This window comes from Salvelinus sp. IW2-2015, linkage group LG33 (genome assembly GCF_002910315.2).
Source record: "Salvelinus sp. IW2-2015 linkage group LG33, ASM291031v2, whole genome shotgun sequence".
In the NCBI taxonomy this organism is placed as follows: Eukaryota; Metazoa; Chordata; class Actinopteri; order Salmoniformes; family Salmonidae; genus Salvelinus; species Salvelinus sp. IW2-2015.
The window spans coordinates 34,260,546-34,280,807 of NC_036872.1; the positions used below are offsets into that span (position 1 = coordinate 34,260,546).

Below are 20,262 nucleotides of genomic sequence, written 5' to 3' on the forward strand. Positions count from 1 at the left end.
TTCAATGAATATAGTTCATTCTTACATGTTCTATGTTTGAGCTGCTTTTGAAAGCAAAAGTTGAATTGAAAACATTGGCGTTGAATTAGATTTTCATAATAGTATGCTATGGCCTGCTGGTTTGGCTAGATAAACTAGCATGTCTGTTTGTCTGGTTACCAAGGCAACTACTGTTGCTATCTAGTATACTTGCTATCTACTTCAGTGGATGTTGAACACATTGATAGCGGTAAATATGTTAAATTATAGCCATGGTATAAAAGGCAGCTTGCTGCTGAAAAGTTTGCCTGAACAGACTGTTACCATGGTTACCCCATGGCTTTTTAGTGTGAAAGAAAGAGTCCCTACAAACCAGAACGTTGAGTACAATTAGAGATTTACACTTTAATGCTTGTCCATGCTGTTGGTCCTTTTGACAGTAGGCTTAGGAGAGCTTATACATTTTGTTCTATGAGATAATATCAGTCCGTTAATATGACCTTTACATAAATACTTCAAAAGTCAGAATAAGTGAAGTTGGCTGATGAAGATTATCTCATAGAACAAAACATATAAGATCTCATAAGCCTATGTTTACCACCATTTTCAGTGTTTATCCAAAAACGACATTCGTTTCCCCCATAGGCTTTGTCCAACGAACCAGATAGTGCCAACAAAAAGACAACATTACTATTTCTCTCTATTGTGCAAGTGTTTGTCACGTGCGACCAGCATACTGAAGCCACTCCTCAGTAAAAGGCGCATGACAGCCCGCTTGGAGTTTGCCAAAGGGCACCTAAAGGACTCTCAGACCATGAGAAAGAAGAATCTCATAATGCTTCCCTGTGTATATTTTGTCTCAGATTACCTCTGACATAGGGAGAAAATCAGAGGACAACAGGTAAAGTAAGTTGAAATGAAGTTTGTTCAACATTCTGACTTGTAATGGGACTGTTCGGGAATGCTGAGCCAACATGTTAGACTATAGTGTAAGTACTTCACTCTCGGACCCTACTGAAAAGTGGACCAAATTGTCAGTAGAAAGGTTCAGCAAGCTCATTGATGGCTACAAGAAGCAATCAAGTACTAGCTTCGAGATGCCAATCATTTTGTCCATGCCATTTGTCTTTATTTTCTCAATATTTTTTTTTAACTCAAGTTTACAAAAATAAAATTGGTTCTGCAATGTTGATGACCAAAGAAATGTAGAATAATTTAAGAAACATGCAAGGGTGCCAACATACTTGGCCGCAACTGTACTTCTGGTACATTCTTTCATCAGTGGGTGATGTTGCTTTGTTTCTATGGGAAGAGTGTGGTTACAAAGTGCTCTGGAGACAATATTGATTAGAATATCAATAAAAAGTGGTCTGTGTGCAACGTCAGAAAAGCTAAAATTCTTGGAGTATCATCACGATTAGCAAGATTCCTGTCACAGTTAGCAGGCTACACTAATACATAAGATGGATATGTATGACTAGTCATCTTCGTAGTTGTCGTTTAAAATCAAAACAATGACTTGGCTGCATCGAGTCTCAAGGGAAATTCTAATTCTAAATAGTTCCATAGCTGTGAGTTCTTACTAGAATGAAAATAGTGCTAACGTAAGCTACAACGGAGGATATTTTTCTATTCTGCAAAACTGTCAAAGACATCTATCTGCACTGAACAAAAATATAAATGCAACATGCAARAATTTCAAAGATTTTCCTGAGTTACAGTACATTACAGGAAATCAGTCAATTGAAATAAATGAATTAGGCCCCAATCTATGGATTTCACATGACTGGGAATATAGATACAGTGGATTGCGAAAGTATTCACCCCCTAGGCATTTTTCCTATTTTGTTGCCTTACAACCTGGAATGAAAAATTATTTMGGGAGTTTGTATCACTTGATTTACACAACATGCTTATCACTTTAAAAAGATGCAAAATATGTTTTATTGTGAAACAAACAAGAAATAAAACAAAAACAAACAGAAAACTTGAGCGTGCAGAACTTTGTAGAGCCACCATGTCTCTATAAGCTTGGCACATCTAGCCAATGGGACTTTTGTCCATTCTTCAAGGCAAAACTTCTCCAGCTCCTTCAAGTTGGATGGGTTCCGCTGGTGTACAGCAATCTTTAAGTCATCCCACAGATTCTCAATTGGAATGAGGTGTGGGCTTTGACTAGGCCATTCCAAGACATTTAAATGTTTCCCCTTAAACCACTCGAGTGTTGCTTTAGCAGTATGCTTATGGTCATTGTCCTGCTTAGGGTCATTGTCCCCAGTCTCAAATCTCTGGAAGACTGAAACCGGTTTCCCTCAAGAATTTCCATGTATTTAGCGCCATCCATCATTCCTTCAATTGTGACCAGTTTCCCATGAAACATGGGTCCAACAATTTACATGGTGCGTTAATATTTTTGTTCAGTGTAGCTACCTAGCTACCTACCTAGTTAGAGATACCTTGCTAACTTACGTTGGCGAACTTGCCCGCAGACTCGTATCTTGCTAGGCATGTAGCCAGCTAGCTACATTTCCTACAAGTAAATAGGTGCGTTGTCAACACAGACAACATGGTCATGAAAATGGCACAACCACATAGAAAGCTAGCTGCAGTGCATTCGGAAAAGTATTCTGACCACCTGACTTATCTCACATTTTGTTACGTTACAGCCTTATTCTAAAATGGATTAAATTGTTTTTTTTTCTCATCAATCTACACACAATATCCCATAATGACAAAGCCCAAAAAATGTTTTTATAATTTTTGGCAAATTATATATTTTTTTTACTGAAATATCACATTAAAATAAGTATTCAGACCCTTTACTCTGTACTTTGTTGAAGAACCTTTGGCGGCGATTACAGCCTCACGTCCTATTTGAGTATGACGCTTGGCACACCTGTGTTTGGGGAGTTTCTCCCATTCTTTTCTGCAGATCCTCTCAAGATCTGGCATCGTCGCTGCATAGCTATTTTCAGATCTCTCCAGAGAAGTTTGGTCAGGTTCAAGTCCGGGCTCTGGTCGCTGTCCTGTTGGAAGGTGAACCTTCGCCCCAGTCTGACGTCCTGAGCGCTCTGGAGCAGGTTTTCTGTACTTTGCTCCGTTCGTCTTTCRCTTGATCCTGACTAGTCTCCCAGTCCCTGCAGCTGAAAGACATTCCCACAGCATGATGCTGCCACCACCATGCTTCACTGTAGGGATGGTGCCAGGTTTCCTCCAGATGTGACTCTTGGCATTCAGGCCAAAGAGTTCAATCTTGGTTTCATCAGACCAGAGAATCTTATCTCATGGTCTGAGAGTCCTTTAGGTGCCATTTGGCAAACTCCYAGAGGGRTGTCACGCACCTTTTACTGAGGAGTGGCTTCCGTCTGGCCACTCTACCATAAAGGCCTGATTGGTGGAGTGCTGAAAAGATGGTTGTCCTTCTGGAAGGTTCTCCCATCTCCACAGAGGAACTCTGGACCTCTGTCAGAGTGACCATCGGAAACTTGGTCATCTCCCTTACCAAGGCCCATCTCTACCAATTGCTCAGTTTTGCCGGGCGATCAGCTCAAGGAAGAGTCTTGGTGGTTCCAAACTTCTTCCATTTAAGTATGTTGGAGGCCACTGTGTTCTTGGGAACATTCAATGCTGCAGACATTCCCAGATCTGTGCCTCGACACAATCCTGTCTCGGAGCTTTACAGACAATTCCTTCAACCTCATGGCTTGATTTTTGCTCGGACATGCATTGTCAACTATGGGACCTTATATAAACAGGTGTGTGCCTTTCCAAATCATGTCCAATCAATTGAATTTACCTCAGGTAGACTCCCYTCGAGTAGAAACATCTCAAGCATGATCAATGGAAACAGGATGCACCTGAGCTCTATTTRGAGACTCATAGCAAAGGGTCTGAATAGTTACACTTACAATAAGGTATCTTTTTWTTTTTTTTATACATTTGAAAACATTTCTTAAACTGTTTTCACTTTGTCATTATGGGGTATTGTGTATAGATTGATGAGGGGAAATAAATAATTTAATKKATTTTGAATAAGGCTGTAAAAAAAATGTGGGAAAAGTCAAGGGGTCTGAAAACTTTCCGAATGCACTGTATGTTAGCAGTGGCCTTCCAAAGACCCCTAACACAATCTAAGGAAAGGCCTTCATCTGCGAATTACACCTTTTCAGAATGCAATCTCAAATGAAGACCTAAGAAATTATACCTAGATGGGGTAGATGGGTGGGGTTGAGTGTAACTGAAGGGTGGGATAAAAAAAAAATTTTTTTTTAAAAACGAATGTAAAATATACTGTGTCTGTAAAATGAATACAGTATGTATAAAGTGTAAGTAGAAGCTTAAGTATTGTTGTTCGTTAGTTTACTCCAATTAGGGAGTGGTGGTAGGGTTAGGGCAAAATAATAAAGATGGAAAATATATATTTTTAATTATAAGAAAATAATTATATGGGGGATTGGAAATMATGTAAACAATAAAATTGATAGAACACACAATCTATCTGCAATATTAAAYTTGATCACCCCCCTAAGAAAAAAAAAAAGATACCTTGATAGTAAAAATGAAACTTGACGAAGCTTGTGTCAGCTGTTCTTAGCTAAACACACACACTGTTGCTCAGAAAGGCGCGATCCACAGCAAACATGATGCGTTTTGAATCCATAACATATTTCCTTGCCACCAGCAGCTTCCATCCTCACTGTTATGAATTAAAAGGTTTGGGCACATGTGCATGACAATTCTTTACCACAAGAGTGAGGAAGATAATTAACCATTTCTGGTTTTAGAAATACTGATATGTATTTGGCCAATCCAGTAATTAATAAAGTATGTGATTATTTTCTTCAGTATAGAGTAGTGTCATTGTTTTATCATGTTATAGAGATAAAGCCTACAATACTGATGATCAGTATTAAATTGATCAGACAAGCACACAAACCCTGGAGAGCAATACAGATTTGAAACCATGCAGGAGGGAAGTTATTTAAACTCTATAGCCCAAGAACTTTATTCAATAACTAGACCCATCAATCTGAAACTGTCTGATCATCAAGGACCATTGACTTGTTCTGTTTGTGTTGGGAGGTCAAGATGTTACTAACCCTGTGATACAGCTGAGCCAGGCCCGTGTCCCATAGCGCCTCAGAGTAGTGCTGATCTAGGATCAGTTTAGCCTTTTATTTCAAAATGAATAATATTGTACAGACCAGGGCTCTCCAACCCTGTTCCTGGGTAGAGCTACCCTCCAGCAGGTTTTCAAACCCATCCCCAGTTGTAACTAACCTGATTCAGCGTATCAACCAGATATTAGAACCAGGTGCGCTAGATTAGGGTTGGAGTGAAAATCTGCAGGACAGTAGCTCTCCAGGGACATGGTTGGAGATCCCTGGTATAGACAGATCCTACAGTAGATCATTTCAAATCAAATCTTATTTGTCACATACACATGGTTAGCAGATGTTAATGCGAGTGTAGCGAAATGCTTGTGCTTCTAGTTCCGACCATGCAGTAATATCTAACAAGTAATCTAACAATTTCACAAAAACTACCTTACACCCAAGCGTAAGAATGAATAAGAATATGAACTAAAGATGTATGATGAGCGAAGGGAACGGCATAGGCAAGATGCAGTAGATGGTATAGAGTACGTATATACATATGAGATGAGTAATGTAGGGTATGTAACATGATATAAAGTGGCATTGTTTAAAGTGGCTAGTGATGCATTTATTACATACATTTTCATTATTAAAGTGGCTAGAATGAGTCAGTACGTTGGCAGCCACTCATAGTTAGTGAGTTGTTTTACAGTCTGATGGCCTTGAGATAGAAGCTGTTTTTCAGTCTCTCGGTCCCCGTTTGATGCACCTGTACTGACCTCGCCTTCTGGATGAAGCGGGGTGAACAGGCAGTGGCTCAGGTGGTTGTTGTCCGTGATGATCTTTTTGGCCTTCTGTGACATCGGGTGGTGTAGGTGTCCTGGAGGGCAGGTAGTTTGCCCCCGGTGATGCGTTCTGCAGACCTCATACCCTCGAGAGCCTTACGGTTATGGGCAGAGCAGTTGCACGTCCAGGCTGATAAAGCCGACAGGATGTTCTTCGATTGTGCATCTGTAAAAGTTTGAGCGTTTTTGGTAACAAGCCAAATTTCTTCAGCTCCTGACGTTGAAAGAGGCGCTGCGCGCTTCTTCACCAGCGCTGTCTGTGTGGGTGACCATTTCAGTTTTGTCGTAATGTGTTCACTAGGGAGCAACTTTAAAACGTTCATCTTCTCCACTACTGTTCCGTCGATGTGGATAGGGGGCTGCTCCCTCTGCTGTTTCCTGAAGTCCACGATCATCTCCTTTGTTTTGTTGACATTGAGTGTGAGGTTATTTTCCTGACACCACACTCCGAGGGCCCTCACCTCCTCCCTGTAGGCCATCTCATCGTTGTTGATAATCAAGTCTACCACTGAAGCGTTGTCTGCAAACTTGATGATTGAGTTGGAGGCGTGCATGGCCACGCAGTCATGGGTGAACAGGGAGTACAGGAGAGGGCTGAGAACGCACCCTTGTGGGGCCCCAGTGTTGAGGATCAGCGGGGTGGAGATGTTGTTTCCTACCCTCACCACCTGGGGGCGGCCCGTCAGGAAGTCCAGGACCCAGTTGCACAGGACGGGGTCGAGACCCAGGGTGAGCTGAGCTGTAGTCGATGAACAGCATTACATAGGTATTCCTCTTGTCCAGATGGGTTAGGGCAGTGTGCAGTGTGATTGCGTCGTATGTGGACCTGTTGGGGCGGTAAGCAACCTTTGTGTATATAGGCCCTGATCATGGGGCCTGGTCTACTGTCAATGTGCTTGCTGAAGGTACTAATATTTTGATTTTATTTAACCTATATTTAACTGGGCAAGTCAGTTAAGAGCAAATTCTTATTTACAATGACGGCCTACACCGGCCAAACCAGGACGACGGTGGGCCAATTGTTCTCCGCCCTATGGGACTCCCAATCACGGCCGGTTGTGATAGAGCCTGGATTCGAACCACGGTGTCTGTAGTGAGATGCAGTGCCTTAGACCTCTGCGCCACTCYGGAGCCCCCATATTATGTTCTATTCTAAATAAAACATTCATATTAGGCTACATATTGTTTTACTACTTTTGTCTTCTTTACCAGAGATCAGTACACGATGGCTACAAGTTATTAGGATGTACTGTTGCCTAGGTATAGACAGGTTAGCTGACAACGTCACGAAAACGATGTGCACACTTCAGTGGGGCAGAAGGCTGTCTGTGGTGATTCTGGATGGCCAGATAGCAAGCAACAATGACAAGCTGCCATGTGAGGAATTGTAGGTGGTTTGTTTCTGCTAGTTTTATCTTGTTCTTGATACCATGTCATGTGTTTTGAGATGCTTTGACTGATGTTACATTTATGCTAATATGGTTAAAATTCACTAGCTAACCAACAACTGTAATGATGTATTTGAGAGACAACCAAGGGTTTACTACGAAGCAGGTTCAAGGAGTTCGCCAGCTAACTTGCCTAAATATTYATATAACTGTTCATTATTTTGAAAGATACGCTTGAAATAAACCATAAAATCTATAGTTGTTTCTGGTTGCTTATCAAAGTTAGCCGGCTAACTCATTGATCCTGATTTGTAGTGCTCATTGGAGATGAAATATAGTTTKCATGTTGTGAACAATCTAAGCCAACCCCGTCTGTTTTGCCCCATAGTTGCGCACACGTTGGTTTTGTTGCTAAAAGCCAGCCCGTCTATGATGCACTAAGCAAAATCATTATGGTGAATATTGATTATAGTAGTAGATATGCACAATGTCAAACTAAGCTTAGATGTCCACAAAGTAAGTCACACTTAGAGGTAACAGTATAAGAGAAGTACAGTAAATACAGTAAATGTATTGCTAAAAAAATATTATATACATGAAAGTACAAGTGGATTTAACTAATTATTTTCCTGGAACACACTTTCAAACAGTTGCAACAAATCCGCGACCCACTTATCAGGGAAGCATACATTAAGATCGGTTATGTTTACTGACCTAAAAGGTGTTSGTTTGCCATTAAATAAAATATTAATCAGGGTAGAATGATACTTGACCTTGCTCCTACACAATCATAAATAGTTCAGATATACAGTGGGGAGAACAAGTATTTGATACACTGCCGATTTTGCAGGTTTTCCTACTTACAAAGCATGTAGAGGTCTGTTCATTTTTATCATAGGTACACTTCAACTGTGAGAGACGGAATCTAAAACAAAAATCCAGAAAATCACATTGTATGATTTTTAAGTAATTAATTTGCATTTTATTGCATGACATAAGTATTTGATCACCTACCAACCAGTAAGAATTCCGCTCTCACAGACCTGTTAGTTTTTCTTTTAAGAAAGCCCTCCTGTTCTCCACTCATTACCTGTATTAACTGCACCTGTTTGAACTCGTTACCTGTATAAAAAGACACCTGTCCACACACTCAATCAAACAGACTCCAACCTCTCCACAATGGCCAAGACCCAGAGAGCTGTGTAAGGACATCAGGGATAAATTGTAGACCTGTACAAGGCTGGGATGGGCTACAGGACAATAGGCAAGCAGCTTGGTGAGAAGGCAACAACTGTTGGCACAATTATTAGAAAATGGAAGAAGGTCAAGATGACGGGTCAATCACCCTCGGTCTGGGCTCCATGCAAGATCTCACCTCGTGGGGCATCAATGATCATGAGGAATGCTGAGGGATCAGCCCAGAACTACACGGCAGGACCTGGTCAATGACCTGAAGAGAGCTGGACCACAGTCTCAAAGAAAACCATTAGTAACACACTACGCCGTCATGGATTAAAATCCTGCAGCGCACGCAAAGGTCCCCCTGCTCAAGCCAGCGCATGTCCAGGCCCGTCTGAAGTTTGCCAATGACCATCTGGATGATCCAGAGGAGGAATGGGAGAAGGTCATGGTCTGATGAGACAAAAATAGAGCTTTTTGGTCTAAACTCCACTCGCCGTGTTTGGAGGAAGAAGAAGGATGAGTACAACCCCAAGAAACACCATCCCAACCGTGAAGCCATGGAGGTGGAAACATCATTCTTTGGGGATGCTTTTCTGCAAAGGGGACAGGACAACTGCACCGTATTGAGGAGAGGATGGAGATGGGGCCATGTATCGCGAGATCTTGACCAACAACCTCCTTCCCTCAGTAAGAGCATGAAGATGGGTCGTGGCTGGGTCTCTCCAGCATGACAACGACCCGAAAACACACAGCCAGGGCAACTAAGAGTGGCTCCCGTAAGAAAGCATCTCAAGGTCCTGGAGTGGCCTAGCCAGTCTCCAGACCTGAACCCAATAGAAAATCTTTGGAGGGAGCCGAAAGTCGTATTGCCCAGCGACAGCCCCGAAACCTGAAGGATCTGGAGAAGGTCTGTATGGAGAGTGGGCCAAAATCCCTGCTGCAGTGTGTGCAAACCTGGTCAAGAACTACAGGAAACGTATTATCTCTGTAATTGCAAACTAAGGTTTTCTGTACCAAATATTAAGTTCTGCTTTTCTGATGTATTCAAATACTTAATGTCATGCAATAAAATGCCAATTAATTACTTAAAAAATCATACAATGTGATTTTCTGGATTTTGTTTTAGATTCCTTCTCTCACAGTTGAAGTGTACCTATGATAAAAAATTACAGACCTCTACATGCTTTGTAAGTAGGAAAACCTGCAAAAATCGTCAGTGTATCAAATACTTGTTCTCCCCACTGTATGCATGTTATTCATTGTAGGCCTGTTTAATCCAAGGAATATTGAATAAATGCCAGGTGCATTTGTATCATGTATGCAGCATTGGAATGAGCATTTTGCAACAACATACAAAAAATACTTATTTTCCACCATAATTTGCAAATAAATCATTAAAAATCCTACAATGTGATTTTCAGGATTTTTTCTCATTTTGTCTGTCATAGTTGAAGTGTACCTATGAGAAAATTACAGGCCTCTCTCATCTTTTTAAGTGGGAGAACTTGCACAATTGGTGGCTGACTAAATACTTTTTTGCCCCACTGTTATATGTGTTATATATATATATATATATATATAATTTAAATTGGTGCTGGTTCTTTGTGTGTTTGTTGAAGGAGTACAGTGAAATGAGTGAGACAGGAACATCTAGTAGTAGTTAGAGGTTGACCGATTATCATTTTCAACGCCGATACCGATTATTGGAGAACCCAAAAAAGGCGATACCGATTAATCAGACGATTTTTATATATATATATATATATATATATATATCATACTATATAAACGTGCTTGGAGAATGTAAAAGTGCAATATGTGCCATGTAAAAAAGCTAACGTTTAAGTTCCTTGCTCAGAACATATGAAAGCTGGTGGTTCCTTTTAACATGAGTCTTCAATATTCCCAGTTAAGAAGTTTTAGTTGTAGATATTATAGGAATTATGACGCATCGACTATTTTCTCTCATACCATTTGTATTTCACTATACCTTTGACTATTCTTATAGGCACTAAAGTATTGGCAGCCTAATCTCGGGAGTTCATAGGCTTGAAGTCATAAACAGCGCTGGGCTTCAAGCATTGCTAACAGCTGCTGGCCAAATGCAGTAAAGTGCTGTTTGAATGAATGCTTACGAGCCTGCTGCTGCCTACCACCGCTCAGTCAGACTGCTCTATCAAATCTCAAATCATAGCTAATTATAATAAACTTACCGAAATACGAGCCTTTCGTCATTAATATGTCAAATCCGGAACTATCATTTAAAAAACAAAACGTTTCTTTCAGTGAAATACGGAACCGTTCCGTATTTTATCGTTCCGTATTTTATCGAACGGGTGGCAACCCCAAGTCTAAATATTGCTGTTACAAATGCGCAACATTCAATGTTATGTCATAATTATGTAAAATTCTGCAAATTAATTACGGTCTTTGTTAGGAAGAAAATGGTCTTCACACAGTTCGCAACAAGCCAGGCGGCCCAAACTGTGCATATACCCTGACTCTGCTTGCACTGAACGCAAGAGAAGTGACACAATTTCCCTAGTTAATATTGCCTGCTAACATGCGTTTCTTTTCACTAAATATGCAGGTTTAAAAAAATATAATTCTGTGTATTGATTTTAAGGAAGGCATTGATGTTTATGGTTAGGTACATTTGTGCAACGATTGTGCTATTTTCGCAAATGTGCTTTTGTTAAATCATCACCCATTTGGAGAAGTTGAAGTAGGCTGTGATTCGATGATAAATTAACAGGCACCGCTTTGATTATATGCAACGCAGGACAAGCTAGTTAACCTAGTGATATCATCAACCATATGTAGATAACTAGTGATTATGTGAAGAATGTTTTTTATAAGATAAGTTTAATGCTAGCTAGAAACTTACCTTGGCTCTTTGCAGACACAAGGTCCTTTTGATGCTGCACTTGCGTAACAGGTGGTCAGCCTGCCACGCAGTCTCCTCGTGGATTACAATGTAATCGTCCATAAATCGGCATCCAAAAAGGCAGATTACTGATTATTATGAAAACTTGAAATCGGCCCTAATTAATCGGCCATGCTGATTATTCGGTCGACCTCTGGTAGTAGTTGGCTTAAACAATCCTCTATGGTGAGATATCACATCAATTCTTCTGACTCCTGATTTCATGGGCTTTACCAACAAGTCCAAAACCTCTCCACAGGGGAGCAGGCTCCTCCAGGGAAAGGTTGGCCAAGTCCACCCCGTAGGRCAGAGAGTTGTGAAGGATGTAGGCTAGGACAGAACACGCTCCTCCACTGCCCTCTAGAGGAAAAAGTGAAGTGAACACAATGACAAAACATTATTGCTCTTACAATTTCTACAACACTAAACATAACTACTAAGCCTATTTTGTTGGAATGCGTCAAACATGGTAGTTATGGTAAAGGGATGAGTTTAGTTTTCATCTGCTCATCATGTCCCAGACAGTCAGACTCACCCAGGGCTTGCTGGCAGTGAAGGACGTGGAAGTCGATGTGCATGCAAGCAGCCAACAGCAGGTGCTCATGSGTAGGATGCCACTTCAGTCTCCACACTCCTCCACCCAGGGCACTCTGACTTAGAGGCTGGCACATGTTTCTCTCAACCCATAGGAGCACCTACTCGTCATAGCTACAGGAGAGATAATTCCCATTATTCACTGGAGTGATCCTATGGCCCATACGATCACTCCAGTGAATAATGGGAATTCTCTCTCTCCTATAGCTATAACGAGCAACCCAAGGGCTTGACATCAAATTGTCCATCACATCAGGTGTGTCCCAAATGGCAACATATTCTCTCTCTACTTTTGTAGTGCACCATACTATGGTAGTCGTCTAATTTAGTGCACTGTGAAGGGAATAGAGTTCCATTTGGGACGTAACACTTTATGTTGACAGACTGACTGATCATGTAGATGGGAGCTTGATGAACACAAGGGTTATATTACAATGGTGAAAATAAAAGGCATTACTCAAATAGTGAAATCAATCTTCATTTACCTGCCTGTGGCTAGAATGCGCTCCCGACGTGGGCTACTGTGTATACTGCATACACTTAGAGTGCTTTCACCAGAAATATATTTTACATTTGTGCACCTACTTACTTTGCCATGGGTATTACAAATGCATTTTGACTCCTTATTATGTCAACATTCATTGGCATCCCTCGCCTCTTGCTAGTGAAAGTGGGGGAAGAGGAACCCATTCTAAGATTCCAGCCCTTAAGTTTGCAGTCATCCCCACCTGCCAGGTGCATTCCATCAGATGACAGACAGACAGACAGACAGACAGACAGACAGACAGACAGACAGACAGACAGACAGACAGACGAAGCTGGTCATTTAAAACAAAAATTAATCTGCAAGTATGCAGACAACAGTAAATATGAGGTCACCAATTGAACTCGTTGCTATGGAAGATAAAACCAATAGTTAACTAAACGGCTTCTACCCCAAGTCATAAACCTTCTAAATAGTTAGTTAAATAGTTAACCAAATAGCTATCCAGACTATCTGCATTGACCCTTTTTGCACAACATTTTTGGACTCATCACATACGCTGCTGCTACTGTGTATTATCTGTCCTGTTGCCTAGTCACTTTACCCCTACATATATGTACATATCTACCTGAATGGCCTCGTACCCCTGCACATCAACTCAGTACTGTGTATATAGCCAAGTTATTGTTAATCATGGTGTATTTATTATTACGTGTTATTACTTTTCTATTATTTCTCTGTTTTCTCCCTCTGCATTGTTGGGAAGGACCCGTAAGTAAGCATTTCACTGTTAGTCTACACGTTTACCAAGCATCTGACAAATACAAATGTAATGTGATTTAGTCACAAGACTAAAACACACAGAATCCATCTGATCAAAATGCATGATAACCCTGGCCATCTAGTGAAGTCAAAGTGTACACACCATCACACAGGGGCAAAAACAAAGACAGACAGACACACACAATAGGATTGGTAACCCTGACAGCAGGGGAATGTAATAATTTTTCACATATCCTGTTTGGAGGATTACGGATTTTGTTCTCATTCCCTCCTGAATCAAGTAGTGTTTCAACTTGGATATCTGGAAAACCAGGGAGTTTTGCAACCCTAGCCCAAACAAACTAACATAATGGACATGAGAGCGGATATTAAGAAGCCAAACAAGCGGAAGAATAAACAAAAGTATTTGTAGCTGTTTGCATCATACAATTGTAGATCTAACATAGCTTGTGTCAAAACCCTGCAGCTCATTGAGGGGCGGACACATAGATCCCTGTTGACTAAACTGGAGGAGGTACAGTCGGCCAATCCGAGTAGCCGCCACCTCTGATCCCTGATGAATGCACATARAGAGAAGTGTCAGTGTACAGGAACCTAGCTCACGGCCATACCACCTTATACACAGACCAGGCCAGTGTCTCAACYGGTATGATAAGTAACATCTTTCTGATTTACAGTCAGTGACATACATCGTAGTGTATACAGTCATGTCTCGGTTTTGATTGTCTGTCTAGTATTAGTGTCTACAGCAGGGCTCTCCAACCCTGTTCCTGAGGGGTATTCCAGAAAGCCGGATTAATGAGTTAGCGAGATCTGTCAAATCAAAATTTTAGCAAACTCCAGTTCCAGAAAGAGAGCTCGACGTATAGTCTGATTAACAACCATAGCAATGAATGTTCTGAAGCAAACCTGTTACCAACTAGGTTCACTTGATCTCAGCCTGTCCTGGTGAATAAGACAAGGCTTCTCCTCCAATCAGATTCTTGTCCGTCACTATGGCATGTCCCTTTGCGGAAAATCCAATTGACATCAGAGCCTGCATTGTTGGCCGTGCATTATAAATGGAAGGAATTATTTGACCTTTCATGACAACACATTGTTGCCCGTGTTGTCATGAAAAGCAGTCTATGAATTCAATCAATTATTATTACTCATCCTACATAMGCTTTGGAATGGGTCTACCATTGCAACTGTGACACCAGATTTGTAATAAACGTGCTCTATAAAAAGTGAAAGCATTATTAATAAATCACCCATGTGTGTAAGCTAGGTCTATTAGATATTGGAATCCTGACACTTCACTTAAACATTTATTCTGTTTGCAACTTTCTGCCAGGCTGCCTCTCTGGCTTTTGCTGCTGTATTACTTTTTTGGAGGTAAATATGTTAACATATTCATTGTTACAATTATTTCTTGTTGTGGACTCTTGTCTTTTGACTCAATATCTGACATTTCTTCTGTCATTGACACGAGGACCTTTTTGAACGCTGCATACATGCGCCAGTTGTCAGATCAACCAATATGCGCTTCGGTTAGCCTAAATACTTAAACGAGAAGCAGCCAATCTGGAACCAAGAAATCCTAGACTCCCTCATCTGGTTAAGGAAAGCCAGGTATGTTCAGGGAATCCTGAATTTGTTAAACTATCTTTCTGGAATASCCCCCCGTAGATCTAGCGCAATTGATTATAATAATTAGCTGGATGGTATGATGAATCAGGTTAGTTACAACTTTGGTAGGAGTGAAAACCTACAGCTCTCCAGGAACAGGGTTGGAGAGCCCTGGTCTGACATTTTTAATAATGCTTTTTTCTGATAAAAACTAGTTCATATTTCCCATTTGCCTTTCGTAGTTTTGAAGTAATCACAAAAYAAAACAGGCCTTATTTCAGGGCATTTTTCACCCTGCCAGCTCCTATTAGTTCTATTGAGCACCTTGGCACAAACTCACCTTCTGAATGTTCTATTCCCAGCCAAATGTCACAATGCCTGCTTCCCTGTTGTTGGGAATAAGACCTGCCCACGTTGCTGCTAGTTAAAATTTAAACAACAACAAAAAAATTACTCATGGAACTCTGAGGTCATCCCATTGTTTCCTATAGGGGAAATATAGGTACAGTGAGGGGGAAAAGTATTTGATCCCCTGCTGATTTTGTACGTTTGCCCACTGACAAAGAAATGATCAGTCTATAATTTTAATGGTAGGTTTATTTGAACAGTAAGAGACAGAATAACAACAAAAATATCCAGAAAAACGCAAGTCAAAAATGTTATAAATTGATTTGCATTTTAATGAGGGAAATAAGTATTTGACCCCTTCTCAATCAAAAAGATTTCTGGCTCCCAGGTGTCTTTCATACAGGTAACGAACGGAGATTAGGAGCACACTCTTAAAGGGAGTGCTCCTAATCTCAGTTTCTTACCTGTATAAAAGATACCTGRCCACAGAAGCAATCAATCAATCAGATTCCAAACTCTCCACCATGGCCAAGACCAAAGAGCTCTCCAAGGATGTCAGGGACAAGATTGTAGACCTACACAAGGCTGGAATGGGCTACAAGACCATCACCAAGCAGCTTGGTGAGAAGGTGACAACAGTTTCTGTGATTATTCGCAAATGGAAGAAACACAAAAGAACTGTCAATCTCCCTCGGCCTGGGGCTCCATGCAAGATCTCACCTCGTGGAGTTGCAATGATCATGAGAACGGTGAGGAATCAGCCCAGAACTACACAGGAGGATCTTGTCAATGATCTCAAGGCAGCTGGGACCATAGTCATCAAGAAAACAATTGGTAACACACTACGCCGTGAWGGACTGAAATCCTGCAGCGRCCGCAAGGTCCCCCTGCTCKAGAAAGCACATATACATGCCCGTCTGAAGTTTGCCAATGWACATCTGAATGATTCAGAGGKCAACTGGGTGAACGTGTTGTGGTCAGATGAGACCAAAATGGAGTTCTTTGGCATCAACTCAACTTGCCGAGGAGGAATGCTGCCTATGACCCCAAGAAACCATCCCCACCGTCAAACATGGAGGTGGAAACATTATGCTTTGGGGGTGTTTTTCTGCTAAGGGGACAGGACAAACTTCACCGCATCAAAGGGACGATGGACGGGGCCATGTACCGTCAAATCTTGGGTGAAAACCTCCTTCCCTCAGCCAGGGCATTGAAAATGGGTCGTGGATGGGTATTCCAGCATGACAATGACCCAAAACACACGCCCAAGGCAACAAAGGAGTGGCTCAAGAAGAAGGACATTAAGGTCCTGGAGTGGCCTAGCCAGTCTCCAGACCTTAATCCCATAGAAAATCTGTGGAGGGAGCTGAAGGTTCGAGTTGCCAAACGTCAGCCTCGAAACCTTAATGACTTGAAGAAGATCAGCAAAGAGGAGTGGGACAAAATCCCTCCTGAGATGTGTGCAAACCTGGTGGCCAACTACAAGAAACGTCTGACCTCTGTGATTGCCAACAWGGGTTTTGCCACCAAGTACTAAGTCATGTTTTGCAGAGGGGTCAAATACTTATTTCCCTCATTAAAATGCAAATCAATTCATAACATTTTTGACATGCGTTTTTCAGGATTTTTTTGTTGATATTCTGTCTCTCACTGTTCAAATAAACCTACCATTCAAATTATAGACTGATCATTTCTTTGTCAGTGGGCAAACGTACAAAATCAGCAGGGGATCAAATACTTTTTTCCCTCACTGTATGTCTGTTTCATAATGTGTATATTTTGATTTTATTCAAGTCGGACACCATTTTAATCATGAGAATCTCCCCTTTCTAATTATGTAAGTATGGGCAGCGAGCTCGGTTGTCATCAAATGCTAGCCCCAAAACACGTTTTGCCCTTGGAATGCTGAGCTCCCCCCGTTGTGTTCCTATGGAGAGGCATGCCGGTCTTTTCCCCAAATATTGTCCAGCCTATCTACGGTTTTACCGCATCTGGTCCCTTCTGTAGATATGTTCCACATGCCAGTATGTTGTGGAATGGGGTATCACTCCAATGTGTCGAACACCTGAAGACTGCGGGTCCTTGACATCCAAGCCATAGCAAGATCTTATGCATATTACTGGACCACTGCACCTGTCAAATATGGAAATAGACTGTGTCAACAATTATTATACAAAGGCAAAATACCAAAGCCACCATCAATAACATGAACGTGAGTAACATAGGATTGGATTAAATAATAGTTATCTTACTAGCTATTTATTTGCTGGTTGAGACATGCAACGGCAAGCTAGCGCACATATTTAGCAAAACAATCAATAGTATCATAATTACCTTCCTAGGCTAGAGTCTAGACGAACATGTAGCTAGCTACACAGTTCAAACTACAATACGGTATCTTTGTTTACAGATCAACATATATTCTGAAAAAGAACAAGATAAGAAGTAACATACACGTGAAGCAGCTGCTCGGCTGCAAACACTTCCTGATTGATCCTCCTACTTCACTGACTYGCTACACATTCAGCATCGAACCGTTGCACGGTGTTACAGAGACGTGGGCTAGCACTAGCAACCACTCACGCACAGTGGAGGTTTCCTGAACATCATATCATGCTGCCTACACCAACGCAAAACATGGATGGAAATCGACCGTTCACCCAAATGTCTTACTGCACCGTGGTAGATAAAAATGACCAGTGTAAATTCATATGCTACACGCATAAAGATTCGGAGATGTTCAATGTTGGGTGGGTGTTAATAGCTAGTCATTTCCGTATATCTAACCATGCTTTTCTAACAACGATAACTAGCTAGTTAACAGAAAACTGTCCTAAATTGCTAGCTAGTTATTGGCATGTAGCTAGCAAACTAACATGACTTTTACATATRTCATCGATTTGGGTGAGAAGCTCGTGCTGATGTGTTTTAGTTAGTGGCTAACAACAAGTATAAAAGCGGCCACTAGTGGTGCCAACTGAAGATTGTTAGAAGATTACCACCTGTAAGATAAATACATATACATGATTGCTAGAGATGTTGTGACATGACGGCTAACATAATTTGCTTGTTTTCCTGTCCCAGTTTGACAAATGCCTCTGATGTGTGGAGCACAMATTTCACTGGTGAGACATTGAGCCAGTTTGTAAGTATACTTATTTAACCAAACCAAGTAGAATTTCCTTTCATTATTTGATAACAGAATGGCACGCACTATTATTTTCAGAGACAGAAGTTTGCCTTGAAGTCAACAGAGGATTATATCATGAAAATTAGGTATGTTTTTCCCATTTTTATTTTAATCCAAGGACCTCATGTACTCCTTGAGATCCTTACAAGATCATTGACTTTTTTGGACACATTTATACATTCCATGTCTTTATAATACTTGAACATTTACTTGTATTCCTCTCGTATCTTCTCRCAGGTCTGCGTGTGGCAGTGGGAGTGTGTCTGTATCAATGCAGGACAGCTGTGCAGTGCTCAGTGTAGGCACCAGTCCAGGGGACCTGAATGTGACTCTGTCCAGACTGAAACAGCCCGAGGCCAAAGAGAAACTGAGAGAGCTGCTGTTTAGAATGGCAGACAGTCTGACTCGTTTAGACCATACAAGTAAGGTTTGGGACGGAGCCCTCAGTCAGCATACAGAGTTCTCTTCTTATCATACTGACTCTGATCTAGGGAAGTTCAAGAACTTGATAGTTGCTGGTACAGATTGCATGTGTACGATTTGATCCAACACTCCTTACTCAGCGTTCTCTGCTGTGTTGTTTCTGTCRAGCAGGCCCAGCCCCATTCAGTTCTGGAAAGAGTCCACACAAACGCAGTACAGGTGTGCTGTGTTTTATTTTGTCTTGTTACGTCACAATAAGACCATAGCTCGTCCTCATGGCTATAAAGGTGTAAAGTAAATGGTAATCTTGCTCTTTCAGATTTTGAGCCAAGGAGACAGCCGCAGAGTGGCCAAACTCTGGCAGTCAAGAAGCGTCTTCCAGGAGATTCTCTTATCAACCCAGGAACCAGAAGGTGCTGTACTTGTCTGAACCCTAAAGGGCACCCATGGTCCTTCATATTGCATGGGCCCTGGTCAAAAGTAGTGCACTACATAGGGAATATATCAAATATATTCGTTGTTAATACTCCCATGCATCTGTGGGTCCATTTGCAAAGAGACAAATTAACTGATGTTGTTTTTCTGTCCTTTTTCCAGAAAGCGTCCAGCAACCGGGGTGGCATTTGATGATGAAGATGATCAATGATGATTTGCTAAAGAGAAATGACCACAGTTGCCTTCCATCATCACTCACATTTCTGCTGCATATAACAATTTAGTGCATGAATGTTATTTTATTCCACTGACAATGCAACATCATTTTAAAAATCAACCTATTTAATGATGACATAATCTGCTTTTTAAGGACTCATAAGGTGTGTCCCAAGTGACACTATTCCCTATATAGTGCTCTACTTCTGACCATATGGGCCCAGGTCAAAAGTAGTGCACTAATTATGGAATAGGGTGCCATTTGGAAAACAACCATGATGATCATTACCTCAATCACTGTGTGAAAACTTGAAACATGGTTTTTAAATGTATTTTAATCTTGACTTCTGTAATAAACATTCATTTATTTTAAAAAAACGTATCTCCTTGTGTATATATAGATGAAGAGCCTCTAACTATTATTATTGTAATAGGGTGGAATAAACTGTTGAATAATGTCAGTCAAAACTCCTCAAATGAAATTCATATATCACACTAGTGTTCTCATGACTTTATTGTAAGCAAAGTGCATATACGGTAAATTATTTGGTCCAAATACCTAATGTTAAGGTAGCAAGTATACCGTAATTTCATTTATGAACAAAACGATAGAAACGACTCAACTGATGATACCTGATTTATTTGTTTTGTTTAAAAATCCAGATCACCAAACGTGAAGCACAGAGTACAGAAACACCATTAGAATCAGGAACAAGACCAAATGTTACTTTAAGACCCAATGTAACGCGAGAACAATATGAA

At 41.0% G+C, this 20,262-nt stretch overlaps 2 protein-coding genes across 4 annotated transcripts in view; one reads left to right on the top strand and one right to left on the bottom strand.

Moving 5' to 3' along the window:
- LOC111957480 (importin-11-like) overlaps positions 1-17,777 on the bottom strand; it is a 35,132-nt gene extending 17,355 nt beyond the window's left edge. Inside the window, exons 1-3 of one of the 2 annotated variants that reach the window (XR_011474692.1) lie at positions 17,691-17,777; positions 11,952-17,369; positions 11,378-11,776 (exon numbers count right to left, since the gene is read on the bottom strand). Coding sequence is in view for 1 of the 2 variants with exons in the window: in XM_070436955.1 (XP_070293056.1) it covers positions 11,378-11,479 (102 nt within the window). In the remaining variant the exon portion in view is untranslated. Of the gene's footprint in view, positions 1-11,377; positions 17,370-17,690 lie in introns of those variants that run through there. The other variant, XM_070436955.1, reaches the window with a different exon arrangement.
- On the top strand, positions 17,748-19,868 carry LOC111957476 (protein PAXX). 2 transcript variants are annotated; one of them, XM_023978305.2, is made up of 7 exons: positions 17,748-17,986; positions 18,321-18,381; positions 18,463-18,512; positions 18,664-18,848; positions 19,018-19,068; positions 19,169-19,262; positions 19,447-19,868. In XM_023978305.2, exons 1-7 carry the CDS (start codon positions 17,850-17,852, stop codon positions 19,493-19,495), a joined length of 627 nt encoding a protein of 208 aa, XP_023834073.1. In that variant the 5' UTR covers positions 17,748-17,849; the 3' UTR covers positions 19,496-19,868. The 2 variants fall into 2 exon arrangements, with proteins under 2 accessions (XP_023834073.1, XP_023834074.1); XM_023978306.2 differs by having other exon boundaries at positions 17,843-17,986; positions 19,021-19,068.
- Positions 19,869-20,262: the final 394 nt, after the last annotated feature.